The sequence below is a fragment of the Patella vulgata genome, chromosome 8 (genome assembly GCF_932274485.2).
Source record: "Patella vulgata chromosome 8, xgPatVulg1.2, whole genome shotgun sequence".
In the NCBI taxonomy this organism is placed as follows: Eukaryota; Metazoa; Mollusca; class Gastropoda; family Patellidae; genus Patella; species Patella vulgata.
Genome location: NC_065886.2, coordinates 32,681,830 through 32,705,698, shown reverse-complemented (window position 1 = coordinate 32,705,698; position 23,869 = coordinate 32,681,830). Strand labels below are relative to the sequence as shown.

At 36.9% G+C, this 23,869-nt stretch overlaps 1 protein-coding gene and 2 long non-coding RNA genes across 3 annotated transcripts; 2 read left to right on the top strand and 1 right to left on the bottom strand.

Moving 5' to 3' along the window:
* Positions 1-268: 268 nt before the first annotated feature.
* On the bottom strand, positions 269-14,790 carry LOC130014068 (uncharacterized). The gene is made up of 7 exons (XM_056102941.1): positions 14,559-14,790; positions 13,873-14,048; positions 13,136-13,202; positions 12,618-12,682; positions 2,128-2,349; positions 1,661-1,861; positions 269-1,150 (listed from the first exon to the last, which is right to left on the bottom strand). Exons 1-7 carry the CDS (start codon positions 14,584-14,586, stop codon positions 887-889), a joined length of 1,023 nt encoding a protein of 340 aa, XP_055958916.1. The 5' UTR covers positions 14,587-14,790; the 3' UTR covers positions 269-886.
* Positions 3,576-12,528, top strand: LOC130014069 (uncharacterized). Its single transcript, XR_008789030.1, has 4 exons — positions 3,576-4,032; positions 4,347-4,663; positions 12,120-12,178; positions 12,493-12,528. It is a non-coding gene; the product is annotated as an uncharacterized LOC130014069 (long non-coding RNA).
* A 6,136-nt stretch (positions 14,791-20,926) lies between the features above and the next one.
* Positions 20,927-23,430, top strand: LOC130014071 (uncharacterized). Its single transcript, XR_008789032.1, has 5 exons — positions 20,927-21,015; positions 21,299-21,390; positions 21,799-21,972; positions 22,410-22,573; positions 23,199-23,430. It is a non-coding gene; the product is annotated as an uncharacterized LOC130014071 (long non-coding RNA).
* Positions 23,431-23,869: the final 439 nt, after the last annotated feature.

Here is a 23,869-nt window from a genome sequence, read left to right as displayed (position 1 = left end):
AAAACTTGTACTAATAAGGAATAAGATCGTCTGTCTGACCTAAGGGTCTTCTAGTTTCCTCCCTATGCTAAAGTCAATTCTTTTCTCTCTATATATATATATATAGTTCTGCTGAGGGTAATCCATGTATTTGTTTGTAATTCATCTTTAAAAGCATATACACATGTCATGCATCTGTTCATTTGTTGACTAAAATATCAGATAACCTAAAACTAATGATGAAACTTTGAAAAGATTTAAATAGTCAAATATATAATTAAATGGGAAATTTTATTACTGTCTGTAATTATACTTTTCTTAGAAAAAATTGTGTATAAAAAATATAATAATAATCACAATCATACAAAATCACAATTATATAACAATTTATAACAATTTATATCAAAATTTTACAACAGCTTGAAATATTTCTGTATACAAAATCTACATACTAACCAGCAGAAACATACAAATAATTTTCTAAATCTCAATTTCTAATATTTATAACTATTTACTTTCTCTGAGTATAGTTTAGAAACTAATTACTCAGTTAATTATAATCTTTGAATGGCATTTAGCGATTGAACATAATATAACACAACACATTTCTATGGATAACAATCACTATATTATATACACACGTTTCAACAAGAATTCACTGGTCGAAACATTGTGTGTATATAATATAGTGATTGTTATCCATAGAACTGTGTTGTGTTATACTCAGTTAATTACGCACCACAGCTCAGAGAAATTAAAAATATTTTTCGATGATTGTCTAAGTATTTTAACAGTGTGCCAACAATTGTTTGAAACTAAATGTTATATACAGAAACTGCTGCTAAAACACTACACAATACCCGAGTTGTAGTGACAGTCATACAAATAAATTTCTAAATCGCAATTTCTAAAATTTACTTGGGATTTTTTTCCTGAAAAGATATTGAGCTATTAACCATTCATTGCCATTTTTAAAACCAAAAACTTCTGAACAGAAAATAAAGAATAGTCTAAAATTAAATATTTGTTTGTCGGCATCTTCTCCGTATGCTTTCGAAAATATCTGTTTGACTTTATCTTTATTGGCATCCATTTTTTCTAACCAGGCTTCCAGAGTTTTAGAGTAATGAGTTCCGTTTAAAACCCAGTGATCATCTATGGATATATTATTCTGAAATAAATAGAACAAGTCAGTCATCAACACTCTGCATCCTTGTATACAAAAAAACTATGTAAAATTACATTATATAAGAGCTTGCTGTTCTTGCTATAATAGGTCAAAAATAGATAATGAAAAATGAATATATTAAAAATTTCATTCCAATTACTTTACTTTGACCAAAGTTATGACTTTTATAATTGTAGCAATGGTAATAGACAATCGAGACTTAGTTCTAATCCGATGGTCTAGACTCTAGAGAGGTTGGACAGGTGACCGTACTCTTTGTCACGTTCAAGTGGGGAATCGTAGCCACGCCACTTGACTCAATGACAGTGCTTCTGATTTCAGGCACACACATTAAACCACTAGACCACCCATCTCGTCCCAACACCAGGATCAAACCTGGAACGTTCTTATTACAAAGTCAGCACCTAACTCATTGAACCACTGTGGCTCCCTTCTGATCAATGATTTTAAAGCTTGAATTAACTTCCTTGCATAATTTTGAGAGAGACTCACCTGAAAATGTAGGAACAAGTCTACAGATGGCATGGTTCCACCAGAAAAGAAATTTTTGGCCATCCATTCAGTGTCTGCACCTGGTTTTGTATCAAAGGCGTAGGAATGTGCTCGATGACATAAAATCTGGATAAACAGTAAACCAGCTGGCTTCAACCATGTGGATACTCTTTGAAATAATAACTCATAGTTCTTCATATGCTATAAATAAAAATAATAACTCAGTTTTCATGTGGCAGAAAATAATAACTCATAGTTCTTCATATGCTATCAATCAAAATAACTTCATAATTGCTATAAATCAAAATCACTCATATTTGCTATAAATAAAAATAATAACTCATAGTTCTTCCTATGCCATCAATATTCTTATATCGAATTCCAACTGCCAAGGGATCTTTTATCTGGACGCCAACGTATATGTACACTGGACCCTGATATACCGCAAACACAATTGATACACATACCTCAAACATCTCGATGGAGACAATTCTATCAAATCTTTTAGATGTGGTGAAGTAATTGGCGTCCGCTGTGATACAATCCAGTCGACTGCCGTATCCTCTCTTTGCCGCTTCATTTAATATATGCTCTCTCTGTGTGTTAGAATTTGACACACAGGTTACTTGACATCTTGGAAACTTCTCACACACGAACAAACCAAATGATCCCCAACCACAACCTAAATCCTGCAAAAAAAACAAATAGAGATATGTTTATCTGTTCTGCTCACAGAGAGTCAGTTACAGAGCGAGTGAGAGAGTTAGAGTTAGTGAGTAAATGAGTTAAGACTTAGTGAGAGACAGAGAGCAAGAGGGACACAGAGAGCAAGACAGTTAGAGAGAGAGTTAGAGTGAGACAGACAGAGAGTCAGATAGAGTGTGAGTTAGAGGGAGACAGAGAGCAAAACAGGTAGAGAGCGAGTTAGAGAGAGATAGAGAGAGAGAGTTAGACAGGGACTTGGACGGAGATCAAGATAGTGAGTGAAACAGAGAGATAGATAGAGCTAGACAGAGAGCAAGATAGTTAGAGACCAAGTTAGAGAGAGACAGAGATCAATACAGAGAGAAGAGAGAGAGACAGTCAGAGAGAAGAGAGAGAGACAGTCAGAGAGAGAGAGAGAGAGCAATTGAGTTTACTGTCCAAAGGGGACTTCCATACCACCACTAAACACATCTACATCAGAACTAACATTATAATACTTTTCATTAATTCAGGTGCATGCAAGGTTTCTCATCATCAGTGGCAGGAAACAGGAGATCCCAGACAACTACACAGATAATGCCATAATTTCATGTCATCATCATGCAAACTGTATGTAAACCAAGGAAGTTAATGTTATCTGTGATTTGGATGTTTTGGTTCCCCTCTATATCAAAAATATTCTTTATTTGGTTTAGTGCACATTTGGCATCAAATTATTACCATGTTTAACAAATGTACGACCGCACATATACTATAATCCTGGTTTCTATAAATTAGGCCATACGAAAATACTATTCTGATTCTTAGACAATAGGTACCAAAAATCTGATGTGGGAGGGAGGTTTTTATTTTTGGGCTTTTATTTGTCAAAGGATCACTACTGGACTAAATGACTTCTAACAAACATCACATTTCCAGGCACAACCAACAGTTAACTCATCATGTTGTTTATAGAAATGTATGATTGTCCAGTATCATTTATGATTGTCAGTAACATTCATCAGGGTTGTGAGCCTATGCCACATTTCTAGATTCATTCATTTGTTTTAATAGATCTACTTCCTGTGACTGGGCTATAACATTTAAGTGCAGTAATCAATGAGACTGTTTTTATTTGTTATTAATATTAAAAAAGAACAGGTTATGCAGTCCTATTTAATTGAAGCTGGATTATCTGAGAATCAGACTATTTTTGTTATATTGTGGGAGAGTGATTTTATTGGGGAATATTTTAAAGTCACCAATACTAAGTTTTAAATGTTAGATAATATGTTCCACTTCACTAGCTTTAGCTATCCTGTGTTTCTATCGACTTTCTATCCACTATCTTAAGTTAGAGTGAGTTTCTTCTCATTTTTGGTATCTTGTCTTGGTTTTAACCTTTGAACCTGAGTATATTGTGGTCAGGTGATTTGGTATCCAGGGAATGTTTGGACACTTAGGTAATAGAGTTTGAGGCAATAGGTTGACTATTTTCAGTTCTCCATATTGCAACTTATTTCTGTATAGTCATAGTTTAATTAGCTAGTTTTAGATATTTCATTTCTAATATAGTTTATATAGAAGTTAGATTAAAGTATTCAATAGTTCCAGTGATTGCCAGGTAAGATACTTCAAAGGTACTTCACCTTTGACAGTCTGTCTAGCCAGCAAAACCCCTCTCTAGGGTAAGCTACTTATTAAGTGTTTAGTTATTTAGATTATTTAGATTGGTATTATTACATACATATACTTTAACTTGTAGCTGTCATACAAGTTAGCAGGATGAAGTTAATTATATAGGCAGTATTTAAGATCGTGTTTAAGTGACTAAGTAAAATGGATTTATAGATAGGCCTATGTAGCATGTATCTAGTATGTATATTTCTACTACTAAAGTTATGATGCTATTATTAATTTGTAATGGGGTATAGATATAGATTTTATCAATTCAACATATGTATTATTATATATATTTAGTCTTATTTATTATGTATTTCAGGGTTTCTGTTATATCTGAATAAACCGTTGAATCGAACCCTTGGTGTGGTTTTTTCTACAACTAGAGAATGGACCCCCCGTAACATTTGGAGCCCGATAAATTTTGATGGTATAATGGTATAAAGATTAATGGTATAATGGTTATCAGTTTAATGGTGATTTTGAAGAGTATAGACTACTATAGAAGATAAAATTCAGTGAGCTCACACGCGTGCGCGATCAACAGCAATAGCAGTATACCAGTGCAGTGACATTAACTTTATTTAGTATATTTTGGTGATTTGTGTTTCATTTGGATTTATAAGGATTTTCCATAAGGTCTGTTAATTAATTTATTACTTAATAATTACATAATTAAGATTATTTAATTAAGATTTATTTCTGTTTTGATATGTGTAATAATATTGTTAGGCCTATAATTTAAAATTATTTCATAGATTATCTCCCTTTAATTGGTATTATATACATATAAGTGGTTATTTATTGAAACTTAAGTAATTCTCAGTACTTATTAGTAGAAGGTACTTGTAATTAAGAGTAGTTCTTTTCAATAGGCGTAAATATTTTGTCCTAGCCCTATTATTTACAGCATTAGTCCCTAAATTTTCATAAATAGTGCATTTAAATTTTGGAGTTAAGAAACTTCATCCATTTTGTATGTTTACAATTTGTGTTTCCTGTCGGCCATATTTGTATAAGGTTATTGCTACTTCCTGTTTACATAAATAGTTATTTCCTGTTGACCCAAATAGTTACTTCCTGTTCACCCACATACATCTTCTTGTTTACATTTACAATTTTTTGTGAGTAAAAACAAAGTTTTACATTACATAAATCAAAGCAAAAACATAGTACATTAACATTATAACATTCGTAAATTATACTTAAAGATATTTTCAGGTGCGTTACACAATATATATTCATTACATTCAATTTTCATTTTCAGAATTAGATATGTTGGTTTTGCGTTTGGGATTTAGGTGTTTATCCAGATTCTGATTTTGTCAATTTAGACTTTGTGACTTTTCAGAATTGGGGATTTGTGAAGTTGAAGTTTCAGGTTTCGCTTATTTTCAGATTTGAATAATTTGACTTTGAAGTGTATTGATATTGTGGTTTTGATTTTGGAAAGTCAATGGTGTTGTTACATTTGACTTAGTCCATATTCAATTTCATATATTGTCGATAGGTTGTGTTTGTATTTTGAAGTTTGAAGTTTGATTGTTTTATAGTTTATTTTCATTTGTATTTGGCGGTACGTGATCTATACTTAGTTTATATTTCGTCATATTTCATTTCATACTCTATTTCCGTTTATATTTCTCCTTAATTCACAGCACTTAACCACTAACTAACCAACCTGCACTTATTTATTTAATTTTATTTAGTGGGTTTCATTGATAGTGTGGATTTGTTCTACATTATACTTCGGTTTGAGTTGATGTGTATTTTGTAAAACTTATTTGTAGTTTTGCAGTTTATTACTTTGAAAGTTTGTTTCAAAGTTTGGTTTAATTTGTATTTTGTTTGACTTGATCGTTTATCAACTTGTGAAAATCCAGTATTTGTTTTCCGCGTTTTTGAAGATCAGTGAATTGTGTTCAATAGTGTTTCGCGGGATTTCTTAGTATTTCGCGATTTATAGTGTGTTTGGTGTTATTCGCGATATATGTTTTATTGTATTTCGCGATATTTTCTCGAGTTTGGTGTTGTTTATTCGCGACATTTATCTGTATTTTGCGACATTCTATAGTATTTCGATATGTTTCACTGTGTTTAGTGTGTTGTATTTCGCGATCGTTTACAGTGCTTAACCCGTTGTATTTCGCGATATTTTACTGTGTATAGCGTCTTTGTGTTCGCGTTATTTTTGTGTTAATCAACAAAGATGGCTGGAGTAGATGAGGGTAATGCCGATGTTACCATGTCAGAAGAAGAAAAGGCTAGTTTGTTGGATGCATTGGCGAGCATGGGTGCTAAACCAAAGGCTGATACACCGGAACAGCTGATTGATTGGATGTATGGGTACCTAAAATCAACGGGGAAGGTTAAAGAGGAAGAACCTGTTCAACATCAAGAACGAGTAGGTGCATCAGTTAGTGATATTCCTCCAACACCAAAGAAAACATCAGCAAGTTTACATATGGTTCCACAGACTCCACGAATTTCATTCTTTTCAGGCGATCCAACTGCCAAAGGAGATATCAGTTTTGATTTATGGAAGTTTGAGGTGATGACCTTGATGAAGAATGGACAACACGCCACTGATTCCATCAAGATGGCTGTGATAAAATCATTGAAGGGAGAAGCTGCTCGAGTGGCGATGCGTCTTGGCCACCAGGTTACAACAAGAACTCTTCTGGACAAGCTTGAAAGCAGGTTTGGGTCAGTGGAACAAGGACAGTGTCTGCTTTCTCAGTTCTACTCAGCCAAGCAGTTTACTGACGAGTCCGTGTCCAAGTGGGCCTGTAGAATCGAAGATTTGTTGGACAGGGCTAGGGATGAGGGTGAAGTGGATGCGGATACCTTTGAGAGCAAGTTACGAGCAAAGTTTTGGAGTGGTCTCAACCAAGATTTAAAGGATAGATCTGCACACAAATACGATCGTCTTACGGATTTTGAAGATCTTTTGAGGGAAGTACGACGAATCGAGCGCGATTCTATCATAGCCTCCACAACACCGGCCAAGTCAACTTCGAAGCCTCAACTGAAAATGATGCAAGCACCAGCAGATAGCGAAGTTGAGGATTTAAGAACCCTAATTGCAAGTCTTACTGCATCTGTTCAGTCATTACAGAAGGATGTTAAAGGGATGAAGGCTGATCGTCGTCAAGATTCTATTTATGCGTTACCACCACCGATTAGTTCTTCAACACCAGCTGCACAGAAAAAGAAGTCTCCACAAACAACATCGAAAACACCACAGCATCCCGACAGTAAAGTAATATGCTACCGTTGCGGACAACCAGGTCATGTTAGGATCGGATGTCGAGCTACACTTCGGGATGGGGATTTTTAGAGAGTGTCACTGGTGCGGGACAATCAGATGACATGTGTGACGCGAGTCCCAACAAGATCATTGGACACAGTAACACCACCATTATGGATATCAATGGGAAGGTATGTTCTACTTTATTGGATACCGGATCAACTGTGTCAACTGTATGTGAATCTTTTTATAACGACCACCTTAAGTCAGAAGATTGCGTGTTAACTCCCCTCGATCAGTTAATTGTTATTGAGAGTGCAGGAGGAGATAGTTTACCGTACTTAGGATGCATTTCAGTGACTGTAAAGATTCCAAGTTTCAAGTGTAAGTCCATCGACTGTTTATTTCTAGTGGTTCCCGATACTACGTTCCATAGAACTACTCCAGCTCTTGTGGGAACCAACGTGTTGAGACCATTATTGAACCAAGTACTAGCAGTCCATGGCCATAATTACCTTCAACAAGTACATCTTCCTGATATGTGGTGTTTAACTTTTACATGCATGCAGATACAGGACAAACAACTTGAAGGAAAGGTGGGATTAGTGAAATGTACCGAAGATGCTCCTGTTATGCTATACAGTAATCGTTCGATGTGTTTGTCTGGCAAGATTCAAGATTTAAAACTGGGTACCCGACAGCGAGTTATTTTCCAGAATTCTCCTGATTCTCTGATTCCAGCGGAAATAGAGGTAACACCAACTATTTTGGAGTTGTACCCAGGTGAGGAAGGGAAGGAAGTTGTAGTACGATTGTCGAACCTGTCGCTATCGCCTGTGAAGATTTATCCACATAGTATCCTCGGTGAACTTCACGTAGTGGACTTAGTGCGAAAGACGACAGTGAACAGTATTTTACCATCATCTACTACAGAATCAACCACCACTGATACGTTCTTGGACAAGATTGATTTCGCTACTTCTGCATTGAATCCAGATCAACTCCATACGTTTAAAGATTTCCTAAACCAGTGGTCCCCAATATTTTCACACAGTGACAGAGACATCGGGAGTATTAGTTTGGTGAAGCATAAGATCCAGCTATCAGACGAAATTCCTTTCAAACAGCCTCATCGTCGAATACCACCAGGCATGTATGAGGAAGTGAAGGAACATCTTCACGATTTAATAGAAGCAGGGATAATAAGAAGAAGCCATAGCCCTTATGCATCTCCAGTAGTGTTAGCCCGGAAAAAAGACAACTCGCTCAGGATGTGCGTTGATTACAGGATGCTAAATAAAAAGACCATTCGCGACGCCTATGCTCTACCACGAATAGAGGAGATGTTAGACAACCTGGCAGGGTCCAAGTATTTTTCGGTTGTTGACATGAAGAGTGGGTATCATCAAGTGAGCATCGAGGATTCTGACATACCGAAGACGGCGTTCACAGTAGGACCACTAGGATTTTATGAATATGTGAGACTCCCGTTCGGACTTACTAATGCCCCTGGAACGTACCAGCGCCTAATGCAAGACTGTCTTGGAGATCTAAATTGGAAGATATGTGCTATTTTCATAGACGATCTTATTATTTTCAGTAGGACTTATGAAGAACACATCGAAAGACTGACACAGGTATTCACAAAACTCAGGGAGCATGGAATCAAGCTGGCACCAAAAAAATGTGAGTTCTTCCAGGAAAAAGTACGCTATCTAGGCCATATTGTATCTGAAGACGGAATAACCACAGATCCGAAGAAGACGGATAAGGTTGAATCCTGGCCAGTTCCAACCAACGTAGATGAACTAAGGAAGTTTTTGGGTTTTGTGGGCTACTATCGGAGATTCATCAAAGATTTTTCCAAGACAGCAAAGGTTTTGAATGACCTACTGGTTGGAGGACCAACTGTGAAAAAGAGGGGGAGAGCAGTGAAGGAGAAACAGAAGAAAGAGTGGAAATGGGAGGAAGCTCAGAAAGAGGCGTTCCAAAACCTCAAAACATCATTAGTTCAGCCACCAGTACTTGCCTACGCAGATTTTACTCAACCGTTCATCCTACATACAGATGCCAGTGGAGTTGGGCTAGGAGCAGTACTCTACCAGAAGCAGGATGGATTTGAACGAGTCATTGCATATGCGAGTAGGAGCCTAACCAAAGCTGAAAAGAATTATCCAGCTCACAAGCTTGAGTATCTGGCACTGAAATGGGCTGTCACAGATAAATTCCACCAATATCTGTTCAACAACAACTTCACAGTTTTCACGGATAATAATCCTCTCACCTACATCCTGACCACGGCAAAGTTGGACGCCACTGGACACCGTTGGCTTGCTGCCCTATCCAACTACAACTTTTCGATAAAGTATCGTGCTGGAAGGAAAAATATGGATGCAGATGCTTTAAGCAGGATGACTGAAAATGATTACCAGGAAGTGAGCTCAGATGTGATGGAAGCAATCCGAAATAGTGACACTGATGAAGGCTACATCCAAACCGTCAGCATGTCACACCAAGTATCACCAAACATGATGACTTTAACAACTCCCATTGTTAGCCTAGGAGAGTGGGAAAGGAGACAGGGTGAAGACCCATTACTTCGGCAACTCCGCAATGACATCCTGAATGGAAGACCAGCTAGGACAAAAACAGGATCACCAGAAGAAGCTGCATTGTACCGCCATTATGAACACTTCGTTCTTAAGTCTGGTACCCTGTATAGGCGCACAATGGTGGCAGGAGTTGAGATTTTACAACTGGTTTTGCCTGAAGCCTACAGACGTTTGGCGATTGTCGGAGTCCATGACGACCTAGGACATCAGGGAAGAGATCGAACTATAGGTTTAGCTCAAGAAAGGTTCTACTGGCCCAAAATGACGTTTCAGATAGAGGAGTATATACGAAACTGTCCTCGGTGTGTGCGTAGGAAGGCTTTACCATCAACCTGTCCTTTGGTCAACATCAAAACCGGTCAGCCGATGGAATTGGTCTGCATGGACTACATGTGTGTGGAAGAGGCGAAAGGAGGCTATGATAGTATATTAGTCATCACTGACCATTTCACCAAATATACCCAAGCAGTGCCAGTTAGGAACACCACAGCAAAAACAACTGCCAAGGCATTATTTGACAACTTTATCGTGCACTATGGGATCCCTCAACGGCTACATAGTGATCAAGGCCAGCAGTTCGAGGGAAAAATCATCAAGGAATTGTGCCAGTTGACTGGGATCGAAAAGTCTAGAACAACACCATACCATCCACAAGGGAACGGACAATGTGAACGGTTCAATCGGACTTTGCTGAATATGCTCGGAACTTTGCATCCTGAACAGAAGTCGGACTGGAAATCTTACGTTGCTCCACTCATCCACGCATACAATTGTACAAGACATTCATCAACAGGATATTCACCGTACGAATTGATGTTCGGAAGGAAACCAACCTTAGCTGTTGATGTTATGCTAGGAATTGTGGATAGTACAGAGGCCAAAGGAAACTACAACTCGTATGTTGGATCTCTGAAGGAAAAGCTGGAACACGCATATCTTACAGCATCAGCTTTTAGGGAGGATACGCAGGAACTTCAGCGGAAAAAATGCAACCTAAGAGCCAGGATAAATGTGTTGGAACCAGGGGATTGTGTTTTAGTGAAACGCCTAGTTTTTCCAGAGGGCAGACACAAGCTAGCAGATAAATGGGAGGATAAGCCATATAAGATTTTGAGACAGCCAAACAAGGACATACCGGTTTACGAACTACAAGCGATTGGTGGAAATGGTCGGAAAAGGACATTACACAGGAACCATCTTTTACCCATCAGTACGTTACCGGAAATTTCACCAGATGTCAACACTAGAACAAAACCAGTACCACGACCAAGAACTAGACAACCAAAGGTAATACCAGAACCGGAAGAGTCATCCAGTAGTGAAGAAGATGAGGTGTACTTAGTGGAGGATGCAACCTACTTGCAACCTGCTAGCACCACTGAGGTACACGATGGGAACAAAGGACAAGCTGAGATCGACACCAGTGTTCAAGATGGTGGAAGCAGGCCTGAACCACCAGACTCAGCTGTTTCTGAAGTGTCAGAGGAAAATTCACAGCCAGATGACCCGGAGCCCAGAAGATCGGGAAGAGAAAGAAAACAACCGCTCCGGTATGAAGATTATGTCATGTCACAGCAACCAGCATCTTCGGTACCTTCTACCCTACAGTTGCGTGCTGAACTGGCAAGATCGCTGTTACCACCAGATTTCATGAGTTTGTCACCAGATAGGTTGCAGGTCGTACTAACTATGTTGCCAGGTTTATGCAAGTCCTTGTTTCCGGATGTATTTTAGTTTAGCTGGTGTTGGAGACGGCCAGGTCATATTGTGATCGGATGTCGAATATGGTTAATGTCGGGGACAACATTTGCATTAGGGGGGAAGTATGTGGGAGAGTGATTTTATTGGGGAATATTTTAAAGTCACCAATACTAAGTTTTAAATGTTAGATAATATGTTCCACTTCACTAGCTTTAGCTATCCTGTGTTTCTATCGACTTTCTATCCACTATCTTAAGTTAGAGTGAGTTTCTTCTCATTTTTGGTATCTTGTCTTGGTTTTAACCTTTGAACCTGAGTATATTGTGGTCAGGTGATTTGGTATCCAGGGAATGTTTGGACACTTAGGTAATAGAGTTTGAGGCAATAGGTTGACTATTTTCAGTTCTCCATATTGCAACTTATTTCTGTATAGTCATAGTTTAATTAGCTAGTTTTAGATATTTCATTTCTAATATAGTTTATATAGAAGTTAGATTAAAGTATTCAATAGTTCCAGTGATTGCCAGGTAAGATACTTCAAAGGTACTTCACCTTTGACAGTCTGTCTAGCCAGCAAAACCCCTCTCTAGGGTAAGCTACTTATTAAGTGTTTAGTTATTTAGATTATTTAGATTGGTATTATTACATACATATACTTTAACTTGTAGCTGTCATACAAGTTAGCAGGATGAAGTTAATTATATAGGCAGTATTTAAGATCGTGTTTAAGTGACTAAGTAAAATGGATTTATAGATAGGCCTATGTAGCATGTATCTAGTATGTATATTTCTACTACTAAAGTTATGATGCTATTATTAATTTGTAATGGGGTATAGATATAGATTTTATCAATTCAACATATGTATTATTATATATATTTAGTCTTATTTATTATGTATTTCAGGGTTTCTGTTATATCTGAATAAACCGTTGAATCGAACCCTTGGTGTGGTTTTTTCTACAACTAGAGAATGGACCCCCCGTAACAATATCGCCTAATTAACAAGTGTGATACTTTAAATAAATTACCAGAACTGTTTGTCCATCTTGTATCTTGGCCCTGTCACAGTACATAGATAGTGACAGATCTTCCGCTAAAAAAACATAACACAGAAATAATTATATTTAACTTGCTTTTGACTATTTATGCCCATGTTCATTAGCCCAGTCGGAGCAGAACACTAGGATGTTAAACCCCATTTCACTACATTTATTAGAAATTTCAGCCATATTACCAGTCTTAAAGTTCATTTGGAGTTTCCGGCGTGGTTCACCCTTGTCAGTGGCACAGGGGACCTGACAGCTGTCTCATCGTTTTGATGGGAGAGAAAACTGAGGTCCCAGGTACACATTGCGTGCACGCAAAAGAACCCTGACAGATGCACATCATCATTAGCCCAGTCGGAGCAAAAAAGTAGGATGCTAAACACCATTTCATTTCATTTATAAAATATATAAAAACAAATTGGGATGAGTTATGCAAAATTCATCAATAGGCAAAATTTTAAAGTGAAACCATATGGCATGAAACATTATACTGCATTTACCTTGATCAAGATCTTTAACACCATCAGGGAAATAACATCCACTGTATTTTAATCTTTTACCCAGAGACTGAAATATAATAAAAGGGAATTGGGTTTAACATCTTATCAACACAATATTAAAAGAAATGAAATAAAATGATAGGGTTTAAAGTCCAACTGTTCTGCTCTGACTGGGCTTATGGAGGGAAATTTTGAATAGACAGCGGCACTACGGCCTATTTTTATATCTTTTAAGAGCATTCGTCCGATTCGAATGACTAGACAAATTCCAAGTGTTAAAGCCTTTTAACAATGTGTACACAGCTGGAATTCGATTTTGCATCCCATGCAAACCACTAGACAGCACCCCCTAACAATTGAAATCCAGGCTGGAATAATCCTGATGGTCCTTTGAACCCTTCGACAGTCATCTAGTTGCCACCTTCTACGTGGGGGGGGAGGGGGGTCGAATGGTTTAACACATGCGCGTATGATTATAAGGTCTGACAGAAACCCTTTTCTTGAGGGGGGGGGGCGGGGCCAATAATTATATATAAAAAAAAAAATTCTACGTCAGTGAGAAATATGTACCATATTTAATTTTTCCTACATCGGCACAGCGAGTATTCATGCTGCAGAGCCCCAGAATTCGATGTCCAATCCCCTACTCTCTCAGGGGTAAAGTCAGAAACCCTATTTTTCTTGCTCAGGGACATAAAAATCTTCTGGGCTGACCTGGTATAGCTTCTGATACTTACAGTCAGATAAAATTCAGTTGGTACTTCATAATGTTGTTCATTGGCTTTATCTGTATCGATGGCTATTGGGGAGGTTTTTAATCGATGTATAAATTTCTTCTTGTAATAATTCTGTTTTTCTAAATCTCCACCACATTCTAATTTTTCTATCCAGGCAGATAAATTCTGACGAACCCCTAAAAAAAAGATAAAAAGTTAACATTTCATTAAATCTGAACTGAAGGCCTAGAAATAAAAACACATGTCGGCAGGCAACAAAACAAAACATACTCCCACAGCTGCAAAATTGTCTGGGCAGCCAAAAAGGGTTGTCTCATATTTATTTTTCGTAAATATCAATTTATTTAATACATTACAGATTGGATGACAACCGCATCAAAAGGATGATAAGGGTTCTTTCCTTGCACGCTAAGTTGAACAAGGGAGTATATGGGACCTTTTCAACAGGACTGAGCCTGTGTGACGATCCTGGTTAGTGAGCCATTATAATTTCCTGCCGTATGTCCGTCTTCATGGTACACTAAACTTGGATGTTAAACATGTTGGCTAACCTACCCTGTTGCCTTTCTTTCATTCACGCCTCAGCTCATTCATTCAATTATTTACTTGCATTTCAACATCAAATAACGCCTGCGGCTGCATTGCGAACATACAATTAATATGAATTAACATTGTGCAGTAAATACCTTCTCTCAAGACTTCATCAGATGCCATCTTGACTACTCCTTCACAATGGTGTCTGGAAAATAAAATTATATAACTTGAAAACAAGTCAACAGCTAGGATACTGCAATTACCCCTAAGTACCACTAGAATTTCCAGTCAACAAACTCGGTTTTTTGTTTATCTGACAGTTAAGTCACAACTTTATTGAGATTTTCCTTCCAATATCAATCCCCTAAACAACGTGTTGACCTCTCTTTGCGAGTAAGGTCGTCGTCTTGGGTTAAGGGTCAACGACTGACGTCAGCAACTGAAAACAATGGCCGTACTAATATAAACAATATACAGGTCACAATTCTATGGAATACAATTACTGCTTATTACTCTAGTTCAATTACTAAATGCCATTGAAACAGTTTAATATAAACAACTTGAATTAAGTCTGTGTCCGATGCATAAAACTGATGACAGCATAGTATCTAGTCGCTTCGGAATAAAAACAACCGTGTGGAGGGATTTATAGAGGAGTAGGCTACATGTTGTTATCTTAGTTACTGCCACCACTGCTTAATAAAGTCAAGCTTTACGTTTCTCCTCGTCATATTGAGCGACTGGATTATTCGACTGGATTATTCGACTGAATTATCTGCTTGATTTTTTTTTCGACCGGATTATTTGACTGTTTTTTCGGCTATCCCCGGCCCTAAATACCTAATTATCAGACTACGTTTGCCCCATAAATCGAACTTGAAACTATTTGGCTGGGGAGGGAGGTGCAAGCCCCCGGCTCTTTTACAGCTATTGCTAATTATAATGCAATGGATATGACTGAACTACTCGGTATTATCTTAGTTCACTGCAATTCCTGCTTATTATTGAGCGACTATTTTTAAATTTTAACTTCTCATCATATAACTGTCAAAAGCACATTTTGTCAACTTGATCTGGTACGAAGACCCAACTTGATCTGGGATGTGGATTTATCGACAGTGATATTCGACTGGTTTTATTGACTGAGATATTCGACTTGTTTTATTGACTGTGATATTCGAGTCCACAAGAAAATAGTTTTATTGACTGGGATATTTGACTTTTTTCGACGATAATCAGTCAAATAATTCAGTTGACAGAACCAGTCGAATAATTCAGTCAACAAAACCAGTCAAATAATCCAGTTGAAAAAAAAACAGTCAAATAATCTAGTCCCTAAAACCAGTTGAATAATCCTGGCGAAAAAACAGTAAAATATCCCAGTCGATAAAACCAGTCGCTCAATATTAAGTACCGGTGGCAGTGAGCTAAGGTAATATAGAATAGCCCAATCATGGTCGTAGCCAGGGGCTTCACCCCCCGCCCCTCCCAACTACTTTAAAGTCAGATTTTTTTTCGGGCAAAAGTAGTCTTATGATCTAGGTATTTAGTTGATACATGTACTTAACTGGAGAGTCATGTTTTTGGCCCGTCATCTAAGTGAATAGAATCCTACATAGGGGTCTTTAGCAGTGGGAGGAAACCGGAGGACCCAGAGAAAACCCACGAGGTTGGACAATCGACCTTACTCCTTGTCACGTACAACCGGGGATTCGAAACCACGTCAGTCGACTCAATGACAGACTTTATGGTACAGCGCGCACGCTAACCATTCAGCCATCCACCCCCCACCCCCCAACCCATCAAAATACTTGTCCCTTGCCAGGCCTTCGGTTTTGCACCACTGAAAAGGAGGAACCACGTCGGTAAATCCCTATGGGCTTTCTCAGCCAACGCAGGGATCGAACACGGGACATTCGGATTAGCGAGCCAACGTCTTACTCACTGAGCCATCGTGCCACCCCCACCCCACCCCCACCTTACTTCAGACCCCACTCGCTTTCTTGTTGATTGAGATTATACAAATATACCTGGAAATTAGGCGTGGTTTGCTGTCGTCCAGAGCAACTCGACTAGCGCCCTTAGCAAACAACAACGTTTCCCTATCAGCTCCAAAGACATTAGTAAGCAGGTAAATATCGAATAAGGCGCTTCGAATTCGTTACCAAACTTAAAACGACTCGGACCTCCATCTTGCTTCATTGATAAGAGTGAAAACGGGCACGAAAATCCAAAGGGACTTTCTCGGCCAACCCTGGATTGAACCTGGCCACCCAGTTTATAAAATTAAATGTTACCATATATTATTATGTCTACCCTAGGTAATTTCTATACGACATGGCTAGTCTTCTGTTTACTTAAAGGCTCAATACCACTCTTGTTGTAACTGAATTATATGTCCCAATCTTTATTCTGGTCAACAATTTGTACTATTTTAGAATATTTGATGATACAAATTTCATCTTAACACACTTTATTTAAAAATTTTGAAAAATTCAACACAATGGTTTGAAACGTCTAACGTAAAGCTTTTCAAATGAAACTTCGATTTAAAAATATTTTCGAACCCTCTGGACAAGTAAAATAGGATGTTATGGATAATTTACACAACAGGTAGGACACTTAAACATCTATTACTTAGATAGAGATATTATTTATTTTCTGGAGCTTTCAAGCCAGCAAGAGTGTTATTGTCCCTTTAAGTCTATACACGTGGAATTCAACGAACAATCTCAGTCATTATATTTCAATTGTTGCACTAAACATATTAATTTTTCAGGTATTTTTACCAACAGATCATCCTAATACGTGGATTTTAGCTAAAATGTGGTATAATAATGCTGATGCCGCTTACCATCAATCACTAACACATCTTGGTAAGTAACCATAGTAACACATCTTGGTAAGTAACCTTAGTAACACATCTTGGTAATTACCCCTAGTAAGACATCTTCGGTAAGTAACTCTAGTAAAACATCTTGGTGAGTAACCATAGTAACACATCCATAAGTAACACATACCATCAATCACTAACACATCTTGGTAAGTAACCATAAGTAACACATCTTGGTAAATAACCATAGTAACACATCTTAGTATGTAATCATAGTACTTGGTAAGTAATAATAATAACATTATCTTGGTAATCAACATATTATGGGTTATTGTTAAAGGCTTTATAAATGCAAACAATGCAATTATATCAATTAAAAGGAGAAGTCAAGCATTGTTAGATTCTTTGTATATTATTCGTTAGCTAGTCTTAAGGGTGCCTTATGTAAGACTAAGATAAAGAGCTGATAGAATAGTGAATAAATAGAAAACAAAAAAGTAATATAATATGTTGAAATTTTCAGTCAAATTATTTCATTCTGATCGGAGGTATGGTCGATTGCAAAACAGTGTAGTCACGATTGTCACAGCTACCGTTGTTACGATGATAAACATCCATTTTCAAATTAAATCATTAACTGCCAATCGTATTTAAATCCGTTGAAAATCTACAGCATCGAGAGTTGATTATGGTTTTGGCAAGTCTAATTAATAATTTATTAAAGAAAGGCATGCAAAAGGCAGATTTAGTTTTTGAATAATGTATCTTTAAAGTAGTTTAATTAACAAATTAACACGCCACATTGACGTTGTGATGGTAACTGTCGGTCATTGTTTATAAACAAGACTGTTCGCGTGCTACGGTAGCGCCTCTTCGTTGACCGTTACATGTGTCTGAATGTGAATTCATTGGTAGAGCCTGCACGTGTGTTGCATTGTTTACACTAGACGACAGTTCCCCTCACAAGGTGTGGTATATTGTGTATTATAGACCAAATACGCCAGGTTCATTATGGTTGTAACTACTTGAATACTTTTTGTATTGTTTTTGTTCAAGAGTCAACGGTAATGGTTGCATTTTCTCAAACAGGGCTTACACATCTTTTTGTACCATGATATATAATGTGAGTCAGTGTCTGTAATGACTAGAACAATATGTAATAGTTCCATTTATTTTACAGGACTTACGCATCTTTTAATGGAGGGAGTAACCGTAGCAACACATCGCAATCTTTCACAGTCACATCCTGCTTTCAAGTTTTTAGCTCCACATTTTCTGTATTTGATAGCTATCAATACGTAAGTCACTTTCCCTTGACTGGGTTATAGCTACGAAACCAAAAAAAAGTTACTTTTCATGTTTTTTTTTTTGTTTTTTTTTTGTTCTTATGTAAGACTGTAGTAAGTTTTTCACATAGTTGTGTTTTATGCAAACCATTCGTGCCTCTTCTATGAGTCACCCACCAGCGTCCACATTACGAGGTTGAAATATAGTTCTGCAATGTCTGAAATTAAACTTTATTTTATATTTACGACATTCTTTCTTATTTTTTGTTATTGTAGACGAGGTTTAGAGGTGTTGATATCAGAAGGTGGTTGGGTAGTTTTTTTTTTTTTATTTATTTATTCACAGTATTTAAGGCCTCCAGCCCATAGTACATAAATTTTTACAACATATAAGAAGTGCGGTGAGTAAATGTGAGATAAATAACAGTAATAAATAATAATGGTAATAAAGACAATATGTATACATAATTTGTTGATATAATATAATAATAAATCAAAATAAGCATAACTATTTACAATTATCAATTTGTTTTCGGATAACATATGACTGATAAATAAACATAGCTAAATTTCGATAATTATTTTCGTCAGACATGACCCTAATAAAAATATCCCTATTTGTTTTATGTTGTCTCTCGTTCTCTATTTCTGGAAGTAATTTGGTTCTTAGATTATCATACAATTTACAATAAACAATAACATGTATTTCATCCTCTGTTTGTTTTAAATCATGCATTTCATCACAGTATTTACAGACTCTTTCAATTTTTGGTACATTCTTCCAGCGTCCTGTCTCTACAGCCAAATCATGGTTTGAACATCGGAAACGAGTTAAGGATTGTCGAAATTTAGTCACAGATACCTTGGATAAATAAGGTTCATAGTTAACATTGTGTTTAATCAAGCTATAATTTTGTAGTCTGGACGTCTCTTTAATATCACATGATAATTGTTGACGTGAGCAATCAATTAGCCTTTGCTTAAATGATGATAAAAACCCATTTACATCAAAAACATCCTGCTCTTGCCAAACGTAACCAAATCCATATTCATATAAAATATGCTTAATATTACTGGCCCAAGTTGACCTTCCAGCTAAATCTAAATTGTACAATAAGTCATAACAAGCTTTAGGATATCTGGAATTTGGTAAATATAGTAATTTTAACCAATACTTAAGACAATTATATATAGTATTTACATAGAGTGGTACTCGACCAGTTTCACCATATACTGCACAATTACATGTGTTAGAACTAACGTGTAATATAGATTTCAGAAACCTTAACTGCACCTTTTCTATCGATTCATATTTTCTAAAACCCCAAATCGCAGAAGCATATTCTAATATTGGTACGATCATTCGATCGAATAAAAATAATGAATTTTTAATACTAATATAGTTCTTTTTGATATAATATGTTAACATATTGGAGGCCTTCCTGGCCTGCTGTGCAAGGGTGTCTGTCGCAAGGGTCCAACATAGTTTTGAAGTGAAAAATATACCCAAATATTTATAGCCATTTACCGTCTCAATTTCTGTGCCATCGAGAAACCATTTCTCATACGACTTGACAATTCCACCTCGTCTAAACACGACGACCTTTGTTTTGCTTAAGTTAATTTGCATCCCATATTTCTTGCAAAATGTTTGGATGCAGTTTATTTGAGATTGTAATCTAGGAACAGTGTCCCCTACCACAGCAATATCATCTGCGTAAAGTAATGATAATATTTCTTTAATATCAGAGTTAATAAATATCCCATGACAATCAGACTCATCTAACATGCAAATTAATTCGTTTAAAAATAATGTGAACAACAATGGGCTGATCATACATCCTTGTCGAGTTCCTATGTTACATTTGAAGAATTCGGTAACTGTTGTGTTGTTAGTTTGAACACAAGATTCAAGGTGTTGATACATAGATTGTATCACACTAAATAACTTCCCCCTTACGCCATTGTTTAGCAGTACATATTGTAAAATATGGTGTTGAATTCCATCAAAGGCCCGGGAAAAATCGACAAAAATTACGTAAAAACGCCCTCTAGATTTTGTGAGGTATTTTTGTACGAGTGCCTGTAACGTAAAGATCTGATCAGTAGTGCTATAACCCCTCCTATATCCCCCCTGAGCTTCATATAATTTATCATTAATTAAACACCAGGCGACTCTACCCCTTGTCACGTACAACCGGGGAATCGAAACCGCACCAGTTGACACAATGACAGATCTAATGATACAGCGCACACGCTAACCATTCGGCCATCCAACCCCATAAAATATTACAGAAGACAATGCGAAAATAATTAGAAATGACTGATTCACAAACGACAAAAGATTAATAATAATTATGAATCATGAATTTCTTCTTTCATAGTTGGATGATCCACGTGTGTTGCCTGGTTACCATTTTCGAGACGACGCCATACTTTTATATCACGCTATACAGAAATATGCATCTAAATATGTTGCTTTATATTACGGTAAGTAACACGTCTAATTACGTTTCCATATATCATTGGGGGAGCAGTGGGGGGGGGGGAGTCTAATGGATTCGTCTTGCATCGATCATAAGGTCTGGTAATGAGCCAAATAACCTAGATGGATTTTTTCCGGGTACTTCGGTTTCCCCTCAATGCTATAGGAGACCCCTATGCTAAATAAAATATTGCACCATATGTTAGGCAAAAAATGACATAGTTTGAGCCAAGTAGAGCCAATCAAATACAAAGACTTGTGAATATATTATTATAATTATTATTATAGATACACCAGAGAAAATAAATGGTGATTGGGAATTACAGAATTGGGGTAAAGAATTAGCTTTATCTAGAGAACAAGGTGGTGTAGGACTACTGGTAAGATTTATATCTTGTTTTATTATTTTAGTTTGACCACTTTTTAAGATGCCAGATGGAATTCGAAATAAGAATAAGCCTTACTGCCACTGTCTGGGAACAGTTTCCCTAATAGCACACTTATGGCGCATGCCTGTCTTTATTAGCCCAGTCAGTTCTTAAAAGTAGGACATTAAACCCTACTGCTGTTTATATATTTTAGGGTATGATTTACTATTGTTTATATATTACAGGGTATGATTTATTGTTTGTATATTACAGGGTATGATTTATTGTTTATAATTGTTAGTATATTACAGGATATGATTTATTGTTTATAATTGTTTGTATATTACAGGGTATGATTTATTGTTTATAATTGTTTGTATATTACAGGATATGATTTATTATTGTTAAAATATATTACAGGGAATACCAAATGACGGAACATTTAAAACAATAGATGATATAATAAAAGTATTAACATGTATTGTATATACCTGTAGTGTTTCACATGCGTCAACTAATTTCCCTCAATATGAAGAATACGCCTTTACTCCAAATTATCCTGGTATGATGCGAGGAAAACCACCAAACTCAAAGGTACGGTGATTATATTGTTATATTATATTGTAATATGATATTCTAACTATATCCTAGTATGATGCGAGGACAGCCACCACACACGCTGGTATGTTAATCATTGTAATGTTATATCCTAGTATGATTGGAGGACAACCACCACCACACACTGGTATGTTAATTATATTGTAATATTATATTCAAACTATGTATTATGCGAGGAAAACCACCATATACATTGCCAACAATTCTTTATATTTTCATAGAATTATATCCACTGTGTATCTCTACAAATTGTTGTATTCCAAAGAATTGTGCCCTGAGCATCGCCTTCAAATTGATGTATTTCATATAATTGTGTCCTGCGTATCACCTACAATTTGTTTTATATATTACGTACAAACTATTGCATTATTTAAAAACACATTTTTTAGATACTATCAATTTGTCTTTTCTAGGACCCCGTAGAAGAATGCCGGATCTTGGCCAGTCTACCGGATAAACCAACAACCCTAGATATTATGGTCGTTACTAAAATATTAAGTGGTCGAGGTACCAAAAGTCTCGGTGATTTTGAAGTTCAGTATGTTTTTGATCCGAAAGCCACGGGGATCGTTGATGAGTAAGTATTCTATAAATCGGAGCCCAACTGGCCCAGTAAGGCGCTGACTCGCAAACCATAACACCCGGATGGATGGCTTAGTGGGAAAGGAGCTGGCTCGCCAACCATTATGCCCGGGAGGCTTAGTGAGTAAGACGCTTGCTCGAAAATCACGAGGCCCGGGTGGCTCGGTGATTAAGGCGCTGGCTCGCAAACCATGAGGCCCCGGCTACGATCCTCGTGTTGTTCTTTTTGATTTCCTAACTTAGTTTCCCGTTGTCAATGGTACTGTACCTACCCTAAACAAGCCCCTATTTAACAACTGACGCCCTTCACAAATTTCCTAGGAAACACTTGCCTGCGATATCAGTCTGGGTGGAAGCACAAGTTAAGCCCGGCTGCAAAGCAATCCGAATCAAGTCTAAATCTGACACTGCAGTGGGCCCTACTAGCAATATCCAAGATTCCAGATCGGTGTTCAATCTAATAATGACAAGTTTATATATTTTCTTTTTACATATAAGTGTAGCAACCGTTTTCATTAACCCGGTTGGTGTACAACGTTAAACCCCATTTTATTTCATTTCTTTTCTTAATTGTAATATAATGGTGTATTTTTTTTTTTTTTTTTTTTTTTTTTTTACAGATTTCGTTTGGAATTACGACAAATCAGTAAAACGATCAAGGAAAGAAACCAATCCAGAAACCCACCATATATTTATCTTGATCCAGAGATCGTCCCGAATTCTATTAGCATTTAAAACTTATCATCTTCACAAACCATTATTTAATATAATCATCTTCATTAACCAGCATCATTCTAATTAATTTATTTACGAACTACATGTATATTCATTTATAATTCATCTGCTCTAACCGTTGTTCGCCATTTTAATTTTTCGGACATCTGTTTTTGTTGTTCTTTGGTGTTTAAAGTCCGCGTCCAGCGAGGGTGATATTGCAAACAAGTTGTCTTATTTTTACTTTTATTGTCTTAGTGCAGGGGTCTATCTTGTGGGAATAAACCGGAGTACTAGGAGTAAACCCACGAGGTTGAAAAGACGCCCCTAGCTCCATGCCACATACGCTCACATCAGGGATCGAAAACACGACCGTAACCCAAAGTTGACCTGCCAGCTAGAGCTCGAAGCGCGACACTCTGGACCAGTAGGTCATCCCAGCCCCCGGGACAATATCTCATTTTCTACGGCTTATAATTCAGGCTAAAATTTACCCGAATTGATTATTTAACATTTAAAGGAAGCAAGTCTTTAATTCAAATAAATAATTTATATATCATCCACAGTCTTCGACATT

Bases quoted from the DNA above. Each gene is read 5' to 3' on its own strand.
- LOC130014068 (XM_056102941.1), bottom strand. From the start codon at position 14,586: ATGGCATCTGATGAAGTCTTGAGAGAAG. The intron at 14,049-14,558 runs GTATTTACTGCA...TCTTTTTTTTAG, and splicing joins TGATGAAGTCTTGAGAGAAG to GGGTTCGTCAGAATTTATCT. The intron at 1,151-1,660 runs GTGAGTCTCTCT...TATTTATTTCAG, and splicing joins ACTTGTTCCTACATTTTCAG to AATAATATATCCATAGATGA.